The sequence below is a fragment of the Phyllosticta citribraziliensis genome (assembly GCF_038025025.1).
Source record: "Phyllosticta citribraziliensis strain CPC 17464 chromosome Unknown J3D65scaffold_6, whole genome shotgun sequence".
NCBI lineage: Eukaryota > Fungi > Ascomycota > Dothideomycetes > Botryosphaeriales > Phyllostictaceae > Phyllosticta > Phyllosticta citribraziliensis.
This window is the reverse complement of record NW_027117343.1, coordinates 215876-240358: the sequence shown is the minus strand read 5'-3', so window position 1 is coordinate 240358 and position 24483 is coordinate 215876. Positions and strand designations below refer to the sequence as shown.

Below are 24483 nucleotides of genomic sequence, written 5' to 3'. Positions count from 1 at the left end.
GCGAGGAGATGGTTAGATAATGGAGTGCTGATGGCGTCAATTTCGGTGGCCAGCAGCGCGGTGGGTTGTTGAGGATGGATTCAAACAATGAAGAGGTACAGGATGGCGGTTGAGGATGAAAAGGTTGAGGATGGAGAGGTTGAGGGTTGTCAGAAGGGCGGCGCCGAAGGTGGAGGGCGAAGGGTTTTATCTGGCTTCGGCCCACGGTGCGTGGTGAACGGCAAGTGCTACGAATCGCTACTTGTGAACCTCGAGCAGCAAGTCGATAGCACCCAAGTTTGCACAATTACCTACATGTACCTTTGCGGCGCGCCGCATATCGCCGCTACGCACTGAAGACCGGCGTGCCATGTGGACAAAAGGAATTGGCGTGTCATTGAGTGATCATACAGGAAATATGGACAGCTGAAACTTTGTACAGAGAAATTGGGAATACTCGTGATGCGCAGGAGGGGCAGAACAACAGACTTGGAATGAGACTTGGTGACAAAATTCGTGGGACACAACACGAGCAGGGAATCAGTCTCGCCCTCAGGGATTATCCATTGACTCTAATAGACACCTGACTGGGAGCATTCAAGCCGCTCTGGACTAGAGCATGTGCTCAGGATCATTTAGGAGTCTGAGAGAGCGGTGATAGGGAGCATTCAAGCGCCCATGAGTGCAGTGATTAGGAAACTGTGTATGCCATGACTTTCGCTACCAACCCTCGGGCCTTTGAGAAGCTCCATTCGTGAGGGGTAGCGCCATTTTGATTCTCAATTTCCATTGAACCGTACCTCAGTATTCGTCTTCGCCTTCCTCCTCTTCGTCATGTTCCTCCTCGTCACCCTCGCTCTCGCTAAGCACCTTGTTGTTCTGCCAGCTTGTGTTTTGACGAGGAATTCCGCAGCAAGGGCAGTAAGTCTGGGGACCAATAGATCCAACGGAGAGGATATCCATTGCAATGATCGTTTTGCACTGCGGGCAACTGTACCTGCACAGACGCGACAAATTGGACGCCGCCATTGAGCCCACCCAAACCTCTCTAGTGAAGGACCTAGGGCAGCGTGGACAATGGATTCTCTTAGTGCCATCTGGAAGTTCCATTCGAATAGCAACACAACAGCCTGTACATTTGTACCAAGGCGCAGTGAGGGGATCCTCGACCAACGAGCGAGCCAAGTCCTTGCTGAACTGCGCGCATTCATCCATCATCTCTGAGAATTCTTTCGACTCCATGACAGCTTTGATGTCGGCTCTAGCAATAGCAATGGCCTTTCCGCGCAAGCCCTTGTCGATTTCGACGGTCGTGTTGTAAATGGCCTTGATGGCGGAAGGCAGGTCAAGCTCTCTGAAGGATTTGTTTGCAACGATGGCTTCAAATCGGTCGCAGGCCAGCTTCTTCAAGCCTTTTACGTCGTAGGTCTCGCCAATGGCGTAGATGTGCACGTGAAACAGCAGAGTTTCGTTGATCGGGGCGTCGATCTCGGTGTACTCGAATCGATAGAAGTACTCAATAAGAGCCTTGACTGCAAACGGCTCATGGTGTTCCAGCGGGACCTTGTTGGTCTGAGCCTCCTGTGATAAGAAGTTAGAATTGGGTCTGCAGTGACAAGTGACTGTGGGGGAAGGTGTTTTTCGGCGGGGCAGAGAAAGAACTAAGAGCGTGCGACGAAGAAGGAAGGCAGGACATTCAGGTGAGTAAGGTCGGCAGGCAGAGGTCATGGAGACTCCGAGCAAGCGTGTTGGCGAGCAAGCGTGTTGGCGAGCAAGCGTGTTGGCGAGCAAGCGAAACACCCAGAGTCTTCAAGCAAGCCCGAGAGAAAAGTCCACCAAGCGCCTCTAACCTTGAAGTTGCTGTCAGGATTGAGGGCGTTCATGAAGAATGCACTTTGAGCACACAGGATGCTCTTGTGGACGTTGTACACCGTGCCGTCATTGCATGAGATCTGAAGGTCTGAGAAGTAGCCGGACTCAAGCAGCCTACCGAGAGAAGGTCAGAGAGATATTAGGGAGAGTTTATCTTCGGAAAATTACTGGCTGAGGCCGCTCTTGAGCAGAGAGGGCTGGTCGCTGTCGATCGCCATCGCGCTGGAGGTCGGTGTGTTGAGGTTGTAGAAGGATGGAGCGCGGGCGGTCGAGATGTCTGCCTTTATTCACTTTTTTGGCGGCGTGCGGGCAAGCGCAAACAATCGGTCAAGTTGCACGCGGGCCGGCCTAACTTGTTCGATATTGGCAGTACACAACAGGTGACAGAAATGCACCCATAGAGCTGGTCTCAAGTGAAGTCTAATTTCACTATGGAAGGGGATCTATCCAGGCGCCGTGTGCCACCGGAAGCTTCGGCGCAGGACCAGAATGCAACTACAGTCGGCGAATCGCCACAGACAAATTCTGGCTATGTTCGCCTCAGACTTGGTCCTCATCCGAAGTGCTGCTCGGCTCCCTGCTTGGTGCTTCGTCTTCGTCGCTGTAATTGACCTCGATTTTCGAACGCTGCCACTTTTCGTTGGCTTGAGGAACGCCGCAGCAAGGCGCAAAAGTCTGAGGAGGATCACCTGATGGCTGGAGATCGGTTTCCAGGTCCATCCACACGATACTTCTGCAATTAGGGCAGTCGTATTCTGCAACACCGGTCCAGTGGCTTTTGGCCTTGCCAAACCAAGCGGACTTCCTAGACCCCTTCCCACAGGACGGACAATAGGCGTCCTTCGCTGCAATTGGAAGGTCCATCTCAACTTCCCGCTCACAATGCTTGCAAAGCCACCTCATATCTGCATCGCCCAACGAGATGATTCCCAGGGTGAGATCTTTGCTGAACTCTCCGACTTCCGCCATCATACTCAGAAAAGCCTTCTTTTTCGTGAATGTGCGAATGAAGGCATATGTGAGAGCGACGACCAAATTGCGCAATCCTTTGTCGCTTTCCACGGTAGTTCTGTAAACCGTCTTCACAGCGTTCGGAAAATCCAGGTCTTTCAGGCACTTGGCGTCCATGAAGGTGGCTTTAAAGCGAAGTATGGCGAGGTCTTTAAGACCTGGTTTGCGATATGTCTCTCCAATAGCAAAGACGTGTGCATGGAAGATCAGAAGCTGATCTTCGCTTACGTCAAGGTCGTGTATTTAAAGCGATAGAAGTATTCGACGAGAGCTTTCACAGCCGCTGGGTCGTCGTTTTCAAGCTTGATGGTGTTGGATCGGGCTTCCTAGAGGAGGGCATTAGCTTTTGAAAGAGTGAACAGGGCAGTGAGTTGTTGGAAGACCACAAGCAGCGAAGCCAAGAAAGCACTGAGCTTCAAGTGGACTTACCAAGAAATTGCTGGAGGGATTGAGCGCATTCTTGAAGAACAGACTCTGAGCGCAAAGGATATTCTTGTGCACGTTGTAGACAGTGCCGTCGCGACAACAAATCTTGAGGTCGGAAAAGAGGCCGGATTCGAGTAGGCTGATGATCGTCAACAGAGATCTTGGAGGAAAGTTTGAGGGAACTTACTCGCTCAAGCCGGTCTTGAGCGGACCAAGCTTGTCGTCGTCGTCCGCCATGGCAGCGGTCGTTACTGTGGGGCGAAGGAGGTTGTGTGAAGATGGAGCGTGGGCGCAACGAGATTTTGACGCGAACCTTTCCAAGGCGCCACCTACAGCGCGACTGCCGCCGCCACGGCACGACCACCGGCACAACAAGACTGCCACCGAGACCGCCCAGGACTGGACCCAGCTGTCGGCTCAGCGACATGCTTGCAGCGACATGCTTGCAGCGACTCAGCGCACAAAACGGCTCCGAAGACCAGCTAGTGCGGCCAACTTCGCCGTCCCTTCGCCGTCCCTGCCCATCGTTTGGGAGCAAACACTTCGACGCCCTCTACGAGCCTCTTTTTGCTACAATCAGGCGCATTCGTCAGTCCTACGGTGAGCTCAGGTATCTAGCCCCAAACGAAAAGGTGCAATTAACTGATGTATTTTTGAAGCCAGGAATATGAACAATCGAAGGACTCCTCCAAGAGCCCGGCACATTTGCCCTGCCGAAGCGCCCAAATCGCAAACTCCGACCCTGCCGAACGAGAAACTGCCCGCGAGCTCAGTTGTGGCCGCGGCGATGAAGGCGCAGCGTGGGGTCTTGGTACGCCGGCCGAATGAAAGAGTAGACCCCGAAAGAAAGAGAGCAGCTTCGCGCATGTCAGCTGCGTGAGCTCAGGAAAGCAGGAGCAAGGATACCTACACCATGACGGCAATCAGAGGGTAAATTTCGACTGGGATGTTTCTTCCTATTGCCCGAAGACGCTGGGATGCCGTGTGTGCTTTTTGTCCTTCCACCTGAACAAACAATGAGTTTCTGGCATGATGGGCTTTCTGGAAGATTGCGCTTACAGTCATTTGCCTCATTGCTCTTGCGGTGGGCTGTATCCGCATTGTTTGACCTTGGTGGAACATTCTGGCCGCTGGCCGTGCCTTGAGGAGGCCGGACAAGGGCTTTGCGCCAAGCGAAGATCGCGTTGAAAACATTACGGTGGATGGAGTGGTGATGTGAATGCACAAGTAAAAGGTAAGTCAAGGTGGATGTAATATCGACAAGAAGGAAGATTGAGTGGAGTGTTTGTTGCTGCGACTTGTGTGATTGAGCCTGAGATGCGGCATCATCCATCCGCGACACGACATTTTATAAGGAGAAGACGTTGAAGAAAGGGACTCGAGCATCGTCATGTGTCCAAACCGTTTGAACCGTTGCGCCTGACGGTCTCGTGAGGGCTACATGAAGAAACTGGCTGAGCTATTCAATAGTTGCCCGTTTGGGAAAAGGATTTGGGAGCAAGCGAAAGGGCAGCTCTCGCAGCTGGTGACCGTCACACCACTGCTCAGCCCTTTCGACCAAAGCAGACCTACTGCCCCCAACACCATCTGACTCATCTCTTTTCCGCGAGGAAGGATTGGCAACGAGCCTCTGATCGCTTCTGTTTTCATCGCTCGGGGTTCTCCGTAGGGAGAAGCGCGACTTGGAGAAGTTTCTACCGCCGTTCGTTCCCCTGCTCATCATGACGCGACCGGCTTTTCCGAGCAGCGACGCTTCTGTCGGGGCCGAAAGCTGTGGGCGTGAGCGGTCGGCTTCTTCCAGCAAAGTGGGCAATGCTTGCAATGCCTCGTGCCTCGTTGGCCGAATGAATGATTAGCTGTCGCGGTCGGAGGAGGCCGAAGGCAGAGATGGGGAGAGGAGGATGCGGCGGGGACGGGCGCGGGAGAAGTCGGGATCCCTGTCGGAGCCGCTCGGGCTTTCAACTTGTTCCGAGCGGCTCAACGACCTCACTTGTCACGACAAGACGCGTTGGTGCATGAACTCTCTCATCTGTCCTTCTGAAGCAACTCAGTGCGTCGGAGCGCTCTTCCAGCCTGTCGCCTCATTGGCCTCGGCCCTTCGAACTCTCCGGATCGACACTTTGCTATGCAACTCCTCACGATCGAGAATCCAAAGCGCTTGATGTTGTAAAGATGGATCCATGGCATCTGCATTTATGTTTCTTTCTAAGGGATGAAGCGTTTGAGGCCAGAGTGGGAGGAAACAACTTCTGGAAGGTTTTGTGCCCGTTTGCAATTTGATCGAGCGGAGACACCGGATAACTTCTCTCACCATCGTCGCCGCCGCCGCCTCTACAGCGCCCGAAATTCAAAAGTCCAAAAACTTCAATTGTGGTCTACCGCCGGTCCAAATTTTACCCCATTGAAACAGGGACTCAGTCAAAGGCCGGGAACTGCGTCAACACCTCCCACGCTTCCTGCTCTTCGGCCAGCAACACCTCCCTGTGCTTCTCGCTGCGGACCTCGATGTCGCACTCGAAGCGCCGTGGCCTCATGTTGAAGCCGTCGGTGTATGCCATAGTGTCGTAGCTGTGGCCCTCCCTTGGAAACACGTCAAAAGCCCACAACATCTTTGCCACACCGATGAAGAGCGTATTCAGCGCCAATTCGGAGCCGGGACAGATGCGACGGCCCCAGCCAAAAGCGGAGTGTCCATGCGCGGTCGAAGTATGTGGTTTCCCCAGCTCAGCGCGCGCCTTTGAATCACCGGAATGTCGAAGCGCCATCGTCTCTGGCAGGAAGCGAGTCGGGTCGAAGCGCTGCGGGTCTGGAAAGTACGCCTCGTTGTTGTTGATGGCCCACACGTTGCCGATGACGGGCGTGCCGCGCGGGATATGCCAGGGACCAAAGGAACTTGGTGCAGTGCTGGCATGCGGTGCGCCGCCGAGGACGGAAACGGGCCGCCAGCGCAGCGCTTCGTGGATCAGGGCGCGCGTGTATGGCAGGTTTGGATAATCGTCAAAGGTCGGGGAGCGCGAAGAGCCCACCATGGCGTCGATCTCGGCTTGCGCGATGCGCTGCACTGAAGGATTCGTGACAAGCGCGAGGACCACAGTGCAAAGCATGCCGACCGTGGTATCTGTGCCGCCACCGAAAAGCGCTGCAGGGATAAAGGCAAAGTTGGTCCGGGAGAGAGGAAGGTCAGGCTGCGCTTCGCGGCGTTCGATGAGGTGTTTGGTCAAGCTGGGCGGAATAGATCCTGATTGTTTGTCCTGGGCCAGCTCTTTCTCCACGGTCTCCAGCCGCCGAATGGCGAAACCAACGAAGCGTTTGCCGTTCTCTTTGATCTCTCGCTTCCACGGGGCGAGCGCATCCGGCAGGTGCTTCAAGATGGGAAGAGTCTCGACGAGGTATTTGCCCGGCACGTTGCGACGCGGGCATCCAGACTGTCGACGCGATGTCCATACGCGATGGAGAAAGTGGTGCTGCCAACAAACCACTCAAACAGCCTCTCCCAGTCGTCGGGCTGGCGCAGCAAGTTTCCACACATCCGGCTCGCCTCCGCCGTCTGCGCCGATTTGTACGATTCCAGCGCTTTCGCTGTCATTGCCTGATGTAGCAATCTGCGCCGCAGGACCAACTCCTTGCTGTACGGCGACGTGACAATGCCAGCGCCATTCCAGAATATCTCGGAGAGCACCACCATCCGCGGTCGATTTGAAAATATGGAGCTGCGCTTTTCCAACAGCTCAGAGGCAATCTCGGCGTCGCTGACGACCAGTTGCGGTTGGCGGCCGATCCAAACCGTGAAGATGGGCCCGTACTTGTGCGACCACTCCTCGAACTGCAGCCATGGTTTCGACCGCCGGATTTGGTGCTTGTTCCCTATGAAGGGGAGTGGGAGTGGCCCCGGGGGCATGCGTTGCCAGATGAGAAAGTCATGAAGCACTGTCAGCAAAGGGACGGCCAGGAGTACGAGGATAGAAAACGCGAGATACGAAAATTCGAGCGTGAGAAATTCCGCAACAGCCATTGGAGCAGCGTAAGCCACAAAGAAGACGGCTGGACGGCGATAGATGTTTGAAGAGGCAAAGACTCTATTGGACAGCTGGATGGTGGTGGTGCTCCGACAAGCGCCGGGATCCTGTTTCGAGACCCAACGGGCTCTGTGGTTCGTGCTTGGAACAACTCTCTAAACGTTTCGGTGATGATGCCCCGACTGAGAGTGTTGATTTGCTGATTCGGTGGAGTCGCGCGCGACGACAGAAGAAGATGTGGGGTCGAGATGATGCCCAGATCGAAGCGCTCGCTCCCGTCACGAGCAGGGATGCTGTGTGGGGTACCCCTGTTTCCCTCTCCACACTTACCCCAGATTTTAACCAACGTCATGAAGTTAGCTATTGTGGGGAAAAGCCTCACAGAGAGGAGGCAAACTGCATTGAAGATCCCCCATCTGCTTATCCCAGCATTGGTAAGCATCGAGGTCGGCGGCTGCCGGTGATTGACTATCGGCTATCCCGTCTCGAGTCCACGTTCGGGTTCGGCCTGCAGGTCATCAGCCTTAGCAAGGCGGACGCGCAGAGAAAAAGGTACTCGGGGCCCTCTTGTTGATTCCGACGTTCAAGTCTCTCCATCTTTTTTCTTCAATTCACGGTCGAAATGGCGCCAGAACCTTCCGGCATCAAAGTCATCATCATCGGCGCTGGTTTTGCTGGACTTACGGCAGCCATTGAGTGCATCGCACACGGCCACGAAGTCCTGCTGCTCGAAGCGTTCAGCGAGCTCAAACCACTCGGCGATATCATCAGTTTTGGCCACAATGCAGGCCGCATTTTCAGGCGCTGGCCCGGCGTCGAGGAACAATTAACCGCAATTTGCCAGAACACGGATCGTCTCACGCTGTACAAATGGGACGGTGAGTTGCTCTTCGACCAGATCTGGGAGTTGGACGAGAAAGAATTCGAGAAGAACAATGGAAAGAAGTTCAACGGGCACCGAGCGGAGATCCACAAGATTGTCTGGGATCACGCAAAGAGCGTCGGAGTCGAGATCAAGCTCGGGATGAAAGTGGAAGAATATTTTGAGTCTGATCGCGAAGCGGGCGTAGTCTGCAACGGAGAGCGGTTTGTTGCGGACGTTGTTCTGGCCGCCGATGGCGTTCGTTCCACCGCGAGGCTTGCAGTTCTCGGATACGAGGACAAGCCAAAGTCGTCTGGATACGCCGTTTGGAGAACCTGGTTCAGCTCAGAGGAACTAGCCAAGAATCCACTCACTGCTCCCCTTGTGGTCAACGGCGACACCCACACTGGGTTCCTAGGCCCAGACATTCACTTCCTCGCTGCTTCCACCAAGGGTGGCAAGGAGATGAGTTGGGTTTGCACTCACATTGTAAGTCGTGTTGCTGAAAGCTCTTTGTATGGCTGGCTAACAGTGTTGCAGGATGAGGCGGACATTGAAGAAAGTTGGTCGACACCGGGGAAGATTGAGGATGTCATCAAGACCCTCGATGGCTGGTCTCCAGTCGTTCATGCATTGGTGAAAGCAACCCCTCCTGATCGCCTGGTTGACTGGAAGCTTGTTTACCGCGACGCGTTGCCCAAATGGGTGTCCCCGAGGCGAAGAATCGCGCTCTTGGGAGACTCGGTAAGAACATCACTTCTAATTCTCAAACTTTCCCTGAGGCTGATCATTCCTAGGCGCATCCATTCCTACCGACTAGCATCCAGGGCGCAAGCCAGGCAATGGAGGACGGTGTTACTGTCGCCATCTGTCTCGAACTGAGCGGGAAGAGTAACGTCCAGGAGGCACTTCTTGCCTATGAGCGCATTCGGTATGATCGCGTTAGAGCAGCGCAACAGACGGGCTTCACGACGCGCGACAAGTGGCACAAGGCAGACTTTGAAGCCATCAAGGCTAATCCTGAAGCCATCAAGTTGCCTCGTGAAGGATGGCTGCTTGCTCATGATGCCGTAACTCACGCGTACGAAGTGTACCCGAAGACAGTGGCTTCGATTCGAAGGGATTTCAAGGAAGTCAAAGCGTCTTTGTAAGTGCGTCGTGATTGGATTCGGACCAGATGTAGATTCAAATCGAGTAATCAAATGTGGACGTTATCCATTTTGACGGACGGCCGTGGGTCCGCGCTGCTTGACATCACCATTGCTCCGCAAAGCATGCGGTTGGTCAGCAGAGTCTGCCAAAAAGTCAGTATAAGCTTCGCAAGTTTGAAAGATTCGTTGCTTCGCGAACCGTGTATCGAGACGACGCGGCTGCGTCAAGTGTTGCCGGTCACCTGGACGCTTCGTCCCGCTTTGCCCAATCGCATCAAGGTCGCGTCGTGCAGACACAATTTAGGCATTATTTTGGTCACGGTTCTTGCCGAAGAGCCTGCGGCCGCGAGTCAATCTGGCAATGGGAAGAGTGGACCTGAGGAGTGGGCGGCTGATCCTTGTCCGGCCAGTTAAGCTTCCCCACATTTTGAGCTGTACCATGTTTTGCCAGGGTCTCCGCACTTCGGGCTTGGTCTGCCACCATACATCTGGTGCCATGAAATGATGAGCAGTCTGCAGCGAGTGGGAAACGGCAAGGAGCTAGTTCAAGTGCCGCTGGCGGGGACGGTCTTTGAAAAAGAAAGTCTGCTCCCTTCGAGACACAGTCTGTGTTTGCATCACCAGAATTTCACCTGTCAATCGTCAATATGCCTTTCGGGATTCTTGAAGACCACAAGATGGAGGTTGTGCCGGGGACGGGTTCGTTGCCGCTCGCCAGTTGAGAAAGCAGCGCTGACTGGTCGTGACAGCGGCGATGAGAGATCAGGGGGACTTGCCGCCTGAACTTCAAGATGTTCCAGCTGAGCGTCTCAAGCACGGAAAGGGAAAATACTCGCACATTCTGTTGGTCCCACAGCCTTCAGACTCTCCCAACGACCCCCTCAACGTAAGTATTGTGTCTGCCCACGAATGCTCCTTAAACTGATCGCGTGCAAAGTGGCCCACCTGGAAAAAGGATGCCATCCTCCTCATCGTTGGCTTCGCCTCCGCGGTGGTCGGAGCGTATGGCCCAATGCTTGGACCTGGATTCGTGCCGATCTCGAAAGAGCTGGGTGTTTCCGTCGACACGCTCTCGCAAGCCACGGCTTGGGTCATTCTGACACTCGGACTTTGCGTCTTTCTGATAAATCCTTTCGCCAAGCTCTTCGGGAAGAGGCCAATGTACTTGCTGACCATTGTGCTTCTTGTGATTGTTTCCATCTGGGGCGCCGAAGCTCAAACATACAATTCATTCCTCGGAAGCCGAATCATCGGTGGAATAGGTGAGTTACTGACTGGATATAATCTCCAGGGCTTCACTGATAGCGATAGGCATGGCTCCATATGAGGTGTTGGTGCAAGCAACCATCGGAGACATGTACTTCGTCCACGAGCGCGCAACTCGAATCGCCGTTTGGAATTTGTTCCTGACCTGCGGTATCTGCGGCGCGTCCTTCATTTCAGGGTACATCATAGAGTACCTAGGTTGGCATTGGACTTTTGGTGTGTGTGGAATCCTCTTCGGAGCATCCTTGATCGGCATCGTCTTCTTCGTTCCGGAAACGTCCTACAACAGGCCGCGTGTCAACTTGAACGCCATTGCCAGGGAAGAAAAATACAACAGCGACGAGGATCTCGGCACAAAAAAAGGCGCTCTGCCAGAGCACACGGAGGAGCTGGCCGTAGAGTTCCCTGGATCAGCCGAGCCCAAGATGTCATACTGGCGCACTGTCCTCCCTTGGACCGGACAGAGATACTCCCGGGCACCAGTTTGGAAGGTCTTCAGCCGACCGGTCGTAATGTTCTTCTACTACCCGGCGGTCATCTGGGGCTTCCTCATTTACGGCACCACTTTGACCTGGATTGTGGTCTTTTCCGTCGTCAACGGAGTATTGTTTGTGCAGCCACCGTACAACTTCTCCGTCTCACACGTTGGACTTACGGGTCTTTCTCCATTTATCCTGGTTCTCATCTCGGAAGTCATATCCGGCCCCTTGAACGACTGGATATGCTTGAAATTGGCGCATCGCAACCACGGAGTGTACGAGCCCGAGTTTCGACTTCCGCTCATGCTTGTGGTGGTTTTTATAGGATGCATCGGATTCTATGGCTTCGGAATTACTTTCCATGATCAAACACACTGGGCTGGTCCGGTGTTGACATACGGAATCGCCAATGCCACGCTAGCGTTTGCCGGAGTATGCGTTTTCGGATATATCCTGGACTCGTTCCCCAACCTCGCAGAGGAAGCATTCGTCGCTATCAATGCTCGGAACTTCTTAACGTTCGGACTAACCTTCTTCGTGAATGCTTGGATAAAAACTTCGGGTGTTTTGTCGGTATTTAACGTCCTAGGGTCATGTTTCCTAGCTGTCTGCCTCCTAACGATCCCTCTTTGGATTTATGGCAAAAGGAATCGCAGTTGGATCGCTCGCAACGAATTTCTGAAGGATTTCATGACTGATTAATGTATAGGCCTGTAAATAATGATTCAAATTAGTTACAGGATCAAAATGTCGTCAGGGGTGTCGGTTTTCAGTGAGGTCTGCCCCTTGAGCTCGCTTATGGTTCCCAATTGGGAATGGCACCTCCGCTGCCGACTCGACCTCCTCTCGTCACCAGGGCACGTTTCTGCGCTTTCAAATCATTCAAGTTTTTCTGCACACGCTGCGCAACATGCTTTCCGCCTCCATGGTTCCTCATAATGGGCCAGCTGGTAGCTTTGACTGTGTCGCACGTGCCATATACCGTGGAGCCCTGGCGAGTCGATGAACCGTACCTCTCCGTATAGCTCAAAACTTCAATCTTGAGAGGCGGCCTCACAGAACAAGTCGCGACTTTCTGGAGGTAAGCAAGATTTGTTGGAGGAGATGCGCTGGGTGCTGTTCATTGGAGGGCCCAGGATTCCCCCAGATATCATCAAGACGGCCAGCACTTTCCTGACGAGAAGCCACAATGCATCAGAGCACATGCGCTTCAGAGGCTACTTACCAGATAAACTAAAAATTGCTGGAAGATAGAAATGATGAGGAATACTCATCAGCTTGCGGATACAGTCGCGCCGGTGTAATGAATTACCTCCAGGTCCAGCTTTCCAAGCGATCAGCTGACCTCGCGTCTGGGATTAACGCGGGAGCCGACGCGAATCGGGCACTGGCATTGTTCCGCAACGTGCCGCTGTCCTCCACGTCGACATTCCGCTCACACCCATCATCTTCTCCAGCCTTCCTGCAGCAACTACCTTCGAGCATTCCTCGCAAAAGAAAAAAACCGTTCCACCGCTTTCTGACGCTTTTCGTCGCCGGAAACCTGAGCACCGTTCGCTATGGCAGAGGACACGGCGCTTGGCCCGCTCAAAGCTGGCCTCAGAGAGTAAGCCCCATTCCTTGCACGCCATCTGCCAGATCTGTCTCGCTGACTTCAAAAGGATGCTAGAGTCAGGGCTGTATGCAGATCTTCAACTCCACTGCAGTGACGGGAGCTTTTACAATGTGCACAAGATGGTCTTGTGCTCGCAGAGCGCATTCTTTAAGAGCGCTGTCGATCCTCGCAACAACTTCTCGGTACCACCGGTCCACGTGAAGCATTTCTGTCGCGCCTAACGTATTACGCAGGATCCGTATTCTAACAGGATTAGACTCGACAAGGACGAACCCGCCGCTGTGAGGGCTCTCCTGGAGTACCTCTACCGATTCGAATACGACGTTCCCCGCGACAACGACAAAGGAGCCCTCTTCCTCTTCCACATCAAGGTCTGTGCCATTGGAGAGGCCTATGGTGTCAAGGGCCTCCGAGACCAAGCGATCGATCGGGCCAAGATTGTATTCGAAAACGCGGCGACTGTCAAAGACTTGCGCATGGACCTTGCGATCAAGGCCATCTACGAGATGGACGTGGCGAGTGATAGTGGATTGCGTCATCTCATCGTCGAGCTCTGCACGGGGAAAATACATGAGTTGCTGGAAATAGGAGAATTCAGCGAAGCGATGGACGCCGTTGGGTGCTTCGGCAACGATCTCGTTCGGGCGCTGGTGAGCACGCTGCCGCCCTCCACGGCCCTCACTACGCCCAAGAGCGCGGCCTCCGCCTCGGATGTATCTATACCTTTGGCCATCAAAGGACCCAGTCATGGTGCTTCCGCCCACTCCAACACGCGCGCCTCCGCTGTAGATGCACCAGGGATGTCCACCGCTCAGGAAAACGCGCAGGCGGTATTGGGAAAGTCAGCGAAGGCATTTCAACATCTGGTGGCCAAGAAAAACGGAAGGCTCAAGTACCCACGCGCGATATTTTCAATAGCCACGGCGCAAGCGCTTCGAATTCAACTTTTCCGGCACCGCCGCCCATCCAAAGCACACATGACAGCACTGGAAAAATGGCGGCCACGACTACTTCTCATGCTCCTAGGCCTTCACAGAGTCACCCACCTTCCATCGGTAGCCTTCCAATGACCAACCCGAACCCCACTGCTGTCTCGCAGCCTGCAACCGCTCCAAAGTCCATATCAGTGCTTGGACACGTCAACGTACCTGGGTTGACTTTCGCTCCAAGGAGCAAACTTGGCGCATTCAGTCGGGATTTTAACTTCATACCGCACACTGAGAAAGAAAAGGACACGTTTGGGAAAGATGTCATGTCTCATTTCGAGGACATTGAGTTCCAAACTAGCTATCAAGGATTCTCTCGAGAAGAGATCAGGTTGTCCGATTATTCTTCTCGGTCGGGATCAATGCTCTTTGGAATCGGGCTCCCAAGTTGTGTCACGGCACCCACCAATTCACAGGTCCAATTTCCCTCCGAAGCGCCTTTCGGAGCGAGTTTTGGAAGCGCCCCCACGACATTGACCAACACGCAGAGCCAATCCTCTCCCAAACCGCTCTTCGGAACGAGATTTGGAAATGCCCCCACGGCATCGACCGGCACGCAAGGCCAATCTTCCTCCAAGTCGCTCTTCGGAGCGGGAATTGGAAGTGCCCCCACGACGTCGACCAGCACGCAAGCCCAATCTTCTTCCAAACCACTCTTCGGAACGAGATTTGGAAGTGCACCCAAGGCGTCGACCAGCACCCAAGGCCGATCTTCTTCGCCCTTCGGGGTGCCCTTTGGAAGTGACCCTACGGCATCAACCAGCACGCAACCCCAATCTTCTTCCAAACCACTCTTCGGAACGAGGTTTGGAAGTGCACCCGAGGCGTCGACCAGCACCCAAGGCCAATCTTCTTCGCCCTTCGGGGTGCCCTTTGGGAGTGACCCCACGGCATCAACCAACCCACAGGGTCAATCAACTTCTGGCTTGGTCCTCGGATCTAGCTTTGGAGGCACCATCGCAGCACCCAACCGCACGACTGGCCTATTCTCTGGCACACCTCGGCCCGCAACAGGCCCTGAAAGTACACCTGCGCTGCCCAGCTGCTTGCAGGGCCAGTCCTCTGGCGACAAGCCCTCGGGAAAGAGCAAGAGGAGCAACTCCGTGTCATCCACTCAATCTCAGAAGGAAGCTTACGAGTTGCTCTTTGGAAAGGGCAGCCAAAGCGTCCCTATGCCGTCAGGCAATCAGAAAGGCAAGTCTTCTAGCAAGAAGAAGAAGAGCAAAGCTAAAGCTGTCAACGTTACCACAGAGGTCCCTTGCTAAGACGAATATGCTGCTCCCTCGACCTGCATCTTGAAAAGGCGACGATGCACCGGACTGTCACTACCGCAAGCGAAACTCCAAATTTGTTGTTTCTTTGGACATGGGTGTTTGAGGAGGTGGTGCTGGCACCTGCCCTGTTCATCGCTTCTGTCTTGCTTTCTCCGTGGTTCTATTGTGGGTATGGCGTCTGGGTATACCGGGCGCGTGGATAACAATGAGGTCCGGATTCTCTGTAGCAAAGACATCAGGGAGGCAGAGAATCAAAAGTCCTTCCATCCACAGATTTTCTTGATTGCGCTAACGATTGATTTTCAGTAATAGTGACCGCCTGTTCGCCTACTCGCTTTGACGGAAAAACAGCTCCGGTAGACAATGACTCTTTCCTGCTGCAGCGCCTTGCGCACTGGCACAGCAAGATTTGCCCACATTCTCTCGCGCAACCCTCTGAAATCCTTGTTGTCCACAAGTTCCTTGACCTGCTCGTTACCCATCCATTTCCCCACTCGGCGATAGAGATCGTGGTTTTCCCTCGCCGAAATGTGCGCCGCGTAGAGTTTGGCATTGAGGGACCCAAAATCATTCGGGCCATCCAAGAGTATTTTCATGAAGCACTCATCAGCGACGCACTTGAGCCGGATCAAGCCCCACAACTCCGCCGCATCGGAGAGGTCCAGGTGGAAGAGGAGGGGCGAGTCTGTCGCGTCTGGCGCCGGCGGGTCGTACCTCCCTTCGTAGAGATAGCTGACCAGGGCTTTGATGATGAGCGGGTGATCTTCGACGAAGTGGAGCAGTTTGGTATCTCTCTGCAGTCTCGATCAGCAGTAGCCCTGACACGGTTGCGGCGAGCGCGAAAGACTGGCGCGCACGTTGCTTTCTTTCCGCCATTGGAGGATCGATTTGAAGATGGGACATTGCAGAAATAGAAGCTCCTTGTGGATTTTCACGCTCTCGGTGGCCCTCCCAGTCCCGACCCTCAGCTCGAGATTCATACCAATTCCCTGACTCAAAAGACTGGCTCTGGTCAGCTGCGGGTGGAGGATGCGGTGGGGGCGCTGCTCACCGGCGGAACTTTTGCTGCGCGGCGATTACGAGATCAAGTGGTGGAGGCGTCATGGCTGGTCTGAGATGCTAAATGAATGTTGCCGTGGCTTCAATGGGTAAGCTGATAGATTCTTTGTGGTGACTGTTGAATAAAACGCGGGCCTTGGCTGTCAATGAAGACTGAGGTGGCTCGTTCTGGAGTCAGGAAGGGATGCAGGCACGATGTCGCGTGCTTTACGAGACGTGCAAGGAAAGTCCGACTCGACGAAAAGCGCAGATTCTCCTTGTCTTATCAACAGATCAGCCGAGGTACTGGGTTGTTTGGCTTTTTCACAAGGACATTGTAGGCAGGGTGGCGATCTTCGAAAACCAGAGTGCTCAAAAGCCTCGAATCCTACTACCAAAAGCTTGGGGCGGTTTCTTGCGCCTCAGAAACGAAGGGCGTCATGTAGGTGGACCACAGTCGACGAAGCGGCGTTGTGTCGGAATGAGAATTGCGGCCAAACAGCCTGGTCTTCGCTGGTCAAGTCATATCACCACTGCATGATCTGCGCCCAAGTCTTCACTGTTTCTTCATGATATCTAGCTCTCTTGAATGCAAGTTTCACTCCTTTTTGGGAGCCATCCAACTGTTCCCTTGCGATGTGTTTCTGGACATCTCCCGTCCTTCCGTGCTGAACCCTGCCCGATGCACAGCCCTTGTCCTGAGTTGGCCGGCCATCACAACAGTTTAGCCAGCAGCGTTGCTGAACTGCAAGTTGAAACATCCACGTCCGGTAATGAGGTCTGTGACAAATCTGTAAGCACTGTACTTGGGTGTACATGGTCAAAGCCAGTACTTTCTGGAGAAATGGTGTCGAACCTGAATCACTTCTACTGACATCGTAGGTTCCAGTCCTTTTGCGGAGCAAGCCTTGAAGGATTGCGTTTTGGAAGGCCTTCTATTAGAGGCAGATGGGACGCCAGACAAGCATATCTCGTGGGGCGTCGCAGGTACTGCATCGCAATTCGCCATCCTGCAGGACCTTTCCATATTCCACGTCATTCACGTCGGCGCAAGCCGTACAACGATAGCTGATAGTCGGCAGGTTGTCTTCGAGTGCGCGAATCTCCGGCCGTCTATCATAAAACAGCAGCCAAACCATGTCGACTCCGAACCTTGGGTTCTCTTCCACAGCTTTGGTAAAGCCTGGTCCAAAGACCTGCTTCATGTTGTAAGCTATGTGATTGAAAACAACCTCGCGGAGGTCTATGTCGGTATCAACTGTGGTGCCGTAAACCGCGCTGATGAATCCTGAGAATTGGTCGATGGCAAGGCTCTTCGCTCTCAGGACGCGAGGAAAAAGCTGTTCGACCTTCTTGCAAACGGCGCGTTTAAGGCCAGGGATTTGATACATTTCGCCGGCTGCGTACGTATGGGCGTGACGCATCAGCACTTCGAATGCGCCTTCAATATCGACGGCTGATTCGTAGCTGCCGCTGTACAAGTACTGGATGACGGCTCGAACGACGGCAGGATCTGTCTCATGCAAGGTGATGACGTTGGAAGTGGCCTCCTGCGCGGAATCATTGTTAGATTTATTGAGCTTGGCGGTTGTGGGGATGTAACCAACCTTGAAGCCGGTTTCAGGCTTGATCGCTAGGCGGAAGAACTCGCTTTGTGAGCAGACAATGGCCTTGTGGACCTTGTACTTGTCGTCACTGCAGCGAATTTCAAGATCGGAGTACTCTCCAGACTCCAGTACGCTTGAAAAGGTCAGCATGGCCACAAAGAGTTCCTTGCCCTGACGAACCTAGCAAGAGAGTGACGAAGTAAGATGAGAGAACTAAAGACTCCATTCAAGGCTACTCTAAGAGCTATCTATATACTGCTAAAACCGCCAGGGGGAGCAGTAGCCAGTACCAACTACTAATAAGTCCTAAACTCATTAAGACGCACAAAGCTAATAGATAAGCATATCTTAACTAAAGCAGCAAGTCATTATCTAGATAAGCTACAGTTATCCAGGCAAACTACAGCTAAGATAATATAATAGGAGACTACTTAGTATTATTATATAGGACTACTAATACACCCCCTAGGATAAGAAAAGAGATAGTTATAGTAGAGTAAATATATAAGTAGTTATATTAACTAAATAGAAAACTTACTATATTAGTCTATACCTAATAAGGTTATAAAAGTAGTAGTACTTAACTATTACTAATACTTTAATAAGCCCATCTGCAATCATCTTATTAGTAGAGATATAAGAGATAGTTATAGTTCTATCTATAACTACCTACTTAATATACTAGTAGTACAGATTAATATATTTTATAGTAGCATTAAACTCTATACTATTAGTAAATTAGATGGCATTTTTATTATTATTATAGAGCTAGATTAGTTAAGTATTAAGGCCCTTATAACCTATTTTAGTAAGAACTTAAGTTATCTAGATAGCTTATTTAATAGTAGGAGTAAGGTTAATAAACTTAGCTTCTATTATAGATATACTAATAAGCTTCTATCTCCTACTCTTTATATATAGTAAGCCGCCTAAAGCTATAATAATATAGCCTAATAAGGACTAATAAGTATCTAGATTATTAGTAAAAGTAGCATCTATATAGATTTATAAGCTAAGAGTGCTATTATTACTAGGGTATAGAATAATTCTATAATTATATATACCCTATAAGTATTAAAGGACTTAGTAAGCAGTAGTAAGGTATTTATTTAATAGGTTATAGGTGTATTATAAGAGATAAGTAGTAGGGAAAAGAATAGCTAGGTAGTATCTTATTATATACTATATAAGTAAGCTAATAATCTTACTATAAAGCTATTAATAGTCTAGGTTATTCTTACTATTATATATATATAATTTATAGAAATCTATTAGTATAAGGATACATGCAGCATTACTTATACTAAACTATATAAGAATATTTTAAATATATCTACCTTAGAATAGTATAATTATACTATTTATATATTAATTAATATAAAGACTAAGGAAGTAATATAGTTAGCCTATATCTTTAAAGTAGAACTTAGTATTAAGTAGTAAGATAATTTTATTAACTTTAGACTTAGTTTTAGTAGTAATATAGAGATTATTAATATAGATAAGGATAAATATAAGCTTATCCTAGTATCTTATAATATAGGGTTCTAAAGGGAGAGAGTAGAAACCTAGGTAGTATAAGAAATTATAGAGGTACTAAAACTAAGTAAGTAGTAACTAGTATAAGCTATATAAGGCTCTTTAGAGATGCTAAACTTATTATAGGACCTGGTATCTAGGAGGTATATAGGTATAGACTAGGTCTTTTAGTAGTATATTAAGGAAGGCTATCTTAATATCCCCTTACTTATAAAATAGGTAATAATAGATGTTAATTACTAAAAATAGTATAAAAGTAGGAAATATAATAACTAGTAATAATACTTTAGATATATTAAATCCCTTATATTAAAGATTACCTAAAACTATAATATAGCTCTTATAGATAACCTTCTTACCTAGCTTATTAAGCTTATAGACCTAGACCTATTATAGTAGTAGTACTTAAGAGCTATCTAATAAGTAGTTAGTCTCTTTAAAGGTACTAGTATTAGTTAACTCCTATATCTACTTATCTATAAAGGGTCTCTAATAGATAGATTTTAGCCCTATAAGGGCCTTATACTATAAGTAAGGTAGAACCTTATTAGTAGGGATGGTGTCTTATTAGTAATAAGTAGTATTTTCTATAGTAGTAAAGGTATATATATAGTAAGTAGATAGTTAAGGAGGTTAAGTATTATCTAAACTATATTTCTTATTAAAGAATTATATCTTAGTATAAATCTACTAAGGGTATTATAATAGTACTATTAGTAGTAGAGTAGGTATAGGTAATAGAGATAGTAAGGGTAGTAGTAGGGTTAAAGTTAGATTAGTAAGTACTAAATTATTAGATCTAGTATATTTATTAGCTAGAGAGATATTAATCTAATCTATTTTATCTACTAATAGTATAATATCTATAAATATATCCTCCTTACCTCTACTACTAATATTTATACTACCTATATTAGACCTCTCTACTACTTTAATTACTTATTCTACTATATTATAGATTACTTTAGTATTGCCTTTAAGAGTATCTTAAACTGTTTTTAATATAAGATATATAATAAGTATCTTATTATTACTATTCTTAACTTTTCTATCTTCTATATTATTTATAGTAGCTATTAAGTCTAGCTACTAAGGAGGTCTAAAATATACATCCTAAGTATAGATAACCTAGTTTATTTAAGGGAGATATACCTAGAAGATATACTTATAGTTATAGCTAATAAACTATCCTTTCTCTACTCTTATATTAAATTTAGCGCTCTTAAGACGCTTCTTAGCTAGGATATAAGTATATATAGTAATACTAAAGACTAGTACTAGTAACTAGATATCCTTATACCTACTAATAGTATTATTAAAAATATTAACTAGTATCTTACTATTAAGTATATAAGTAGGAAGATAGTTAAGAAGATATACTATATATTAATAGGCTTCTATCTATAATAATTAAGGTATATTTAACACAATACTTATAGAGTAGGCTATACTAGTAATAAGGTATATAGATAACTTACTAATACTATTTTACTTAGGTAAGTATAGTACTATCTTTTTAACCTTAATACCCTCTATCTTTACCTATACTAGTAGCTTTTAGCCACTAAACTCTATACTATTATCTATTTAGAGGGCTTAGATCTTATATTAGAACTAGGTTTTAGTCTATTTACTAAAGTTTTAAATACTATTAAAGGCGTCGCCCTTAGTCTTTATAACTAATAAGTATTATAGATATAAGTAGTTATCTATAAATACTACTCCCTAATAGCAGCTATTATAGCTAACTATAAGTAGTCTAAATATATTAATATAGATGTATCTAAAGGGTGCATCTACTTAAGGTATTAGTTTATATAATACTATCTAGTAGGACTTAGCTATATAGTAGGATTTATAATAGAAGTCTTAGTTACTAGTAATAATAAGTTATCCCTAGTACTAGAGCTTATTAAGTATACCAGTATAGATATACCCTAATTACTAGTACTATATCTTATATATTACTATAGGAGGAGTTACTATAGTAAATACTTATACTATATAATTATTATTAATAACTATTAGAATATTTACCCCTAAACTATTAGGGCAAGCTATAATAGCTATTCTATAGTTTTATATTTATAATATAGAGGTAAGCTAATCTAGGTATAGTCCCTTCTACTTAAGTTTTAAAGCTAAGATAAGACTAACTATTAGTACTAAAATATATAGAATACCCTCTATTATAAGAGTATTAACTATACTATTTATAGAATAGTAGAGTATAGTATTACTATAGCTAATAGCTATTACTATACCTAAACTACATACCTAGACTAGCTATATAAACTATAAGTAGTTTATTAGCTTAGTTAAATTTAGTATATAGTAGGTATTAGCCCTAGTATTAACAATCTATTCATCCTTTATTAAAGCTAGATATAGGTGTAGGGTAGTAAAGTAGTTTATACCTTATACTAGAGGGTTAGTTATTAATATTATTATTACTATTACTACTATTAGTAGTTTAGAGACTTAATTATCTAGTATATAGAATACCCCTAATACTAGCTTCTAATAGGTAGGATAGTATTTAAGGTAAAGATAGCTATACTTAGCCTTAATATACCCCTTCTTTCTATAGTAATTATAGGTAGTACAGTTAGACTTAGACTACTTAGTAGACTACTAACTAGTATAAATAGTAAGAGCTATAATACTATTCTTACTAGTATATTTAATCTTATTAGTTATAGTATAGAAGAGATCCTTAAACTTAGGTATCTTCTTCTTATTATACTAATTTATATACTAAGTTATATACTAGATAGGAATATTATCCTATAAGTTTTCTAAGAGTAGAATATAGAGAATCTAGTCCTTAACTTACTATTAGATATAGCTAATATAGGCTTACCTTTATTTATATAGAGTATTATAGAATTCCTTTACTATTATAAAATTACTATATTAATAGAAGATAAAGTCCTTAATAATATTAGCCTTAAAGAAGATACCCTTAGTATTATATATATTATAAAGCTTCTACTATATAGAGTAAGCTAAACTAGTATACCCCTATAGTACTATTATAATAGGAAGCATAATAATTATTATAAACTAGTAGATAATATATATATCCTTCTTATAATTAGTAGTATTTTTTAGCTTATCCTTAAGTAGATAGGTATAATAGAATAGACTAAGCCTTATCTTAACTATTATCTTAAAGGTTACCTAGTTAGTAGGGCCTTTAAGTAGCTAGATATTCTTTAAAGAGATACTAAACTTACTATTATTTATAATTAGGTCTACCTCTTCTTTAGCCTTAGCCTACTTAGCTAGTATAGAAGATAAGGCAGCAGTAAAGCCTAAACTACTAGATAATAAGGGAGGAAGGGAAGGTAAAGTTATAGTAAAAATAATAACTATTAGTATATTACTTAGAGTTATAGAGATAGATAATACTAATAAATTTACTAAAGAGTAGGAATTATATAAGATAATAAGAGATAAAATAATAAAATAATAAAATAACTATTAGTAATAATTATATAGATAGTATTATAGTATAATACTAAAATAAGCTAGATAAGTAATTTATATATATAATATAAGGGCTTATAACCTAATAAAGTAAGATAAGAGAACTAAAGACTCTATTTAAGGCTACTCTAAGAGCTATCTATATACTACTAAAACTACTAGGGGAAGTAGTAGCTAGTACTAACTACTAATAAGTCCTAAACTTATTAAGATATATAAAGCTAATAGATAAGTATATCTTAACTAAAGTAGCAAGTTATTATCTAGATAAGCTATAGTTATCTAGGTAAACTATAGCTAAGATAATATAATAGGAGACTACTTAGTATTATTATATAGGACTACTAATAGAGAGCTATGCCTTATACTGCCTAATAGCTATAGAGGTGCCATCTTATACCCGCCTAGTTAAGGTAATTTATAAGCAGACTTCTAATATAAATATAGTAGAGAGACTGTAATTTTATAGAAGAGGATTATTTAGTATAGGGTAAGAAATCTAGATAATATAATAGTATAAAGTAATAATATACTGCCTAATTAGGAAATATAAGCAAGTATAGGTAAATATTTATACCTTATAGTTACTAGCTCTAGGCCTAAATTAGCACGCTATACGTCTAAAAGTAGTATAAGCTAAGTATAGTTAGGGTAGTAAAGAATAGCTCCTAAGGTATAACTATAGAAAAGGGGTAAATATAGTAGTAAAAAATCCTCCCTAAATACAGCTATAGTACTAGGTAGTATAATTTTCTTTAATAAATCTTTACCTTAAGGTCTCTTTAGTATAAATATACCTAAAAGTCGTGCTTTAAGAATAAAATAGCAGTGCCTATCTACTCTTCTATCTTACTAGACAGCACTTATACCTTATATATAGCTATAAGATTGACTACTTGCCTTAAAAACGTATATAAAGATACTAAGAAATGCTATATATATTAGTTCTATTAATTAAATTAAAATAAATATAGGAGATAATATATAAGCCTTCTAGTATATATAAGCCTTTCCTTCTACTTCTAGTATAAGGTGCCAACTCCCTATATAGAGTCTAGTGATATTAGCTCTATATTTATAATATACTTATCTAGCAATATGAGTTGCATTTATAAAGGTCATCACCTACCAGGCTCTTAAGTTTAACTTTACGCACGCCCTTCTTATAATGGGGATATTGCATGACGATATATAGGAGCTGATCAACTTTCTTTAGTTAGGTCACATGGCACACGTGTACCGCATGAACTAGTTCTTTTCCAAAGGGTGGTGTCTCGTCCAGTGCTGTGTCGAGCTGTGCGGTTTCCGTTAAAGTGTCGATATTTTGGACAGCCTGTTCGACAATGAAGTCTCTTAGGGCTCTGTCTTGCTCCACGGTAACGCTGTACGCCACGGCGATGCCTCTGGCGAATTTCTTGCATGTAATTGCCTCGGAGAAATATCTTTTGAAGTGTACGAGTGCAACTTCCTTCATTCCGTTGATCTGATACATTTCAGCTGCGCCATACACGTTGACATGAAATAGCGCAGCCTCTTCGGCTGATTCGGGTTCCGGCATGATGTAATCATCTCCATATAGGTGTTGGACAATGGCCCGCATAACGTGACGGTCTACTTAATTCATCTCTACAACGCCAGACGTTGCCTCCTGGATGCCGACTCATTAGTTTTGCTCTGGGGGCAAGGTGGAAAATGTCCGACCTTGAAGCCATGCTCAGCCTTACAAGCTGCGCGGAAGAACTCGCTTTATGGCAAGACGATTGCTTTGTGAACCTTGTAGCTGTCTTCGTTGCAACGTATCTCAAGGTCGGAGAATTCGCCTGATTGCAAGATTCTTGGGCAAGTCAAGTCAGCACGCATGATGCGGTCC

The 24483-nt window shown here is 46.9% G+C and overlaps 11 protein-coding genes across 11 annotated transcripts; 3 read left to right on the top strand and 8 right to left on the bottom strand.

Annotated features, from left to right (window-relative positions):
• Positions 1-600: 600 nt before the first annotated feature.
• Positions 601-2069, bottom strand: J3D65DRAFT_676902 (uncharacterized protein; the record flags this gene model as incomplete). Its single annotated transcript, XM_066803629.1, has 4 exons — positions 601-841; positions 1124-1560; positions 1830-1965; positions 2020-2069. 4 exons carry the CDS (start codon positions 2067-2069, stop codon positions 781-783), a joined length of 684 nt encoding a protein of 227 aa, XP_066654981.1. The 3' UTR covers positions 601-780.
• A 184-nt stretch (positions 2070-2253) lies between these two features.
• J3D65DRAFT_355229 (uncharacterized protein) lies at positions 2254-3273 on the bottom strand. The gene has a single exon (XM_066795586.1). It carries the CDS (start codon positions 2977-2979, stop codon positions 2392-2394), a length of 588 nt encoding a protein of 195 aa, XP_066654980.1. The 5' UTR covers positions 2980-3273; the 3' UTR covers positions 2254-2391.
• On the bottom strand, positions 3087-3525 carry J3D65DRAFT_667555 (uncharacterized protein; the record flags this gene model as incomplete). Its single annotated transcript, XM_066803030.1, has 3 exons — positions 3087-3188; positions 3292-3427; positions 3476-3525. 3 exons carry the CDS (start codon positions 3523-3525, stop codon positions 3087-3089), a joined length of 288 nt encoding a protein of 95 aa, XP_066654979.1.
• Positions 3526-3804: 279 nt separating this feature from the next.
• J3D65DRAFT_355206 (uncharacterized protein) lies at positions 3805-4905 on the bottom strand. The gene is made up of 3 exons (XM_066795585.1): positions 4348-4905; positions 4195-4293; positions 3805-4145 (listed from the first exon to the last, which is right to left on the bottom strand). Exons 1-3 carry the CDS (start codon positions 4619-4621, stop codon positions 3895-3897), a joined length of 624 nt encoding a protein of 207 aa, XP_066654978.1. The 5' UTR covers positions 4622-4905; the 3' UTR covers positions 3805-3894.
• Positions 4906-5702: 797 nt separating this feature from the next.
• J3D65DRAFT_645754 (cytochrome P450) lies at positions 5703-7300 on the bottom strand (the record flags this gene model as incomplete). The annotated part of the gene is made up of 2 exons (XM_066802230.1): positions 5703-6668; positions 6701-7300. 2 exons carry the CDS (start codon positions 7298-7300, stop codon positions 5703-5705), a joined length of 1566 nt encoding a protein of 521 aa, XP_066654977.1.
• A 626-nt stretch (positions 7301-7926) lies between these two features.
• On the top strand, positions 7927-9502 carry J3D65DRAFT_695631 (putative monooxygenase; the record flags this gene model as incomplete). Its single annotated transcript, XM_066804005.1, has 3 exons — positions 7927-8655; positions 8707-8910; positions 8964-9502. The coding sequence occupies 3 exons, from the start codon at positions 7927-7929 to the stop codon at positions 9315-9317; spliced, it is 1287 nt and encodes a 428-aa protein (XP_066654976.1). The 3' UTR covers positions 9318-9502.
• A 282-nt stretch (positions 9503-9784) lies between these two features.
• On the top strand, positions 9785-11946 carry J3D65DRAFT_623533 (serine/threonine kinase 16; the record flags this gene model as incomplete). The annotated part of the gene is made up of 3 exons (XM_066800165.1): positions 9785-10203; positions 10255-10579; positions 10629-11946. Coding segments are annotated over exons 1-3 (1589 nt in total), but the record flags the coding sequence as incomplete, so codon positions are not given.
• A 526-nt stretch (positions 11947-12472) lies between these two features.
• On the top strand, positions 12473-14928 carry J3D65DRAFT_695625 (uncharacterized protein; the record flags this gene model as incomplete). Its single annotated transcript, XM_066804004.1, has 4 exons — positions 12473-12668; positions 12724-12859; positions 12911-13569; positions 13596-14928. The coding sequence occupies exons 1-4, from the start codon at positions 12622-12624 to the stop codon at positions 14926-14928; spliced, it is 2175 nt and encodes a 724-aa protein (XP_066654974.1). The 5' UTR covers positions 12473-12621.
• A 253-nt stretch (positions 14929-15181) lies between these two features.
• On the bottom strand, positions 15182-16041 carry J3D65DRAFT_676895 (uncharacterized protein; the record flags this gene model as incomplete). Its single annotated transcript, XM_066803628.1, has 3 exons — positions 15182-15731; positions 15795-15939; positions 15989-16041. 3 exons carry the CDS (start codon positions 16039-16041, stop codon positions 15240-15242), a joined length of 690 nt encoding a protein of 229 aa, XP_066654973.1. The 3' UTR covers positions 15182-15239.
• A 480-nt stretch (positions 16042-16521) lies between these two features.
• Positions 16522-17732, bottom strand: J3D65DRAFT_658328 (uncharacterized protein; the record flags this gene model as incomplete). Its single annotated transcript, XM_066802540.1, has 2 exons — positions 16522-16755; positions 16832-17732. One exon carries the CDS (start codon positions 17730-17732, stop codon positions 16914-16916), a length of 819 nt encoding a protein of 272 aa, XP_066654972.1. The 3' UTR covers positions 16522-16755; positions 16832-16913.
• A 6097-nt stretch (positions 17733-23829) lies between these two features.
• Positions 23830-24171, bottom strand: J3D65DRAFT_667548 (uncharacterized protein; the record flags this gene model as incomplete). The annotated part of the gene is made up of 1 exon (XM_066803029.1): positions 23830-24171. One exon carries the CDS (start codon positions 24169-24171, stop codon positions 23830-23832), a length of 342 nt encoding a protein of 113 aa, XP_066654971.1.
• Between the last annotated feature and the right edge of the window lie 312 nt (positions 24172-24483).

What these genes read in the sequence shown, in the direction of transcription:
- J3D65DRAFT_355229 (XM_066795586.1), bottom strand. Translation starts at nt 2,979, where the DNA reads ATGGACGCCAAGTGCCTGAAAGACCTGGATTTTCCGAACGCTGTGAAG.
- J3D65DRAFT_355206 (XM_066795585.1), bottom strand. Translation starts at nt 4,621, where the DNA reads ATGGATGATGCCGCATCTCAGGCTCAATCACACAAGTCGCAGCAACAA. An exon ending in GAGCAATGAGGCAAATGACT is followed by an intron (nt 4,294 to 4,347) that starts GTAAGCGCAATC and finishes TTGTTTGTTCAG; the next exon opens with GTGGAAGGACAAAAAGCACA. An exon ending in TGATTGCCGTCATGGTGTAG is followed by an intron (nt 4,146 to 4,194) that starts GTATCCTTGCTC and finishes ACATGCGCGAAG; the next exon opens with CTGCTCTCTTTCTTTCGGGG.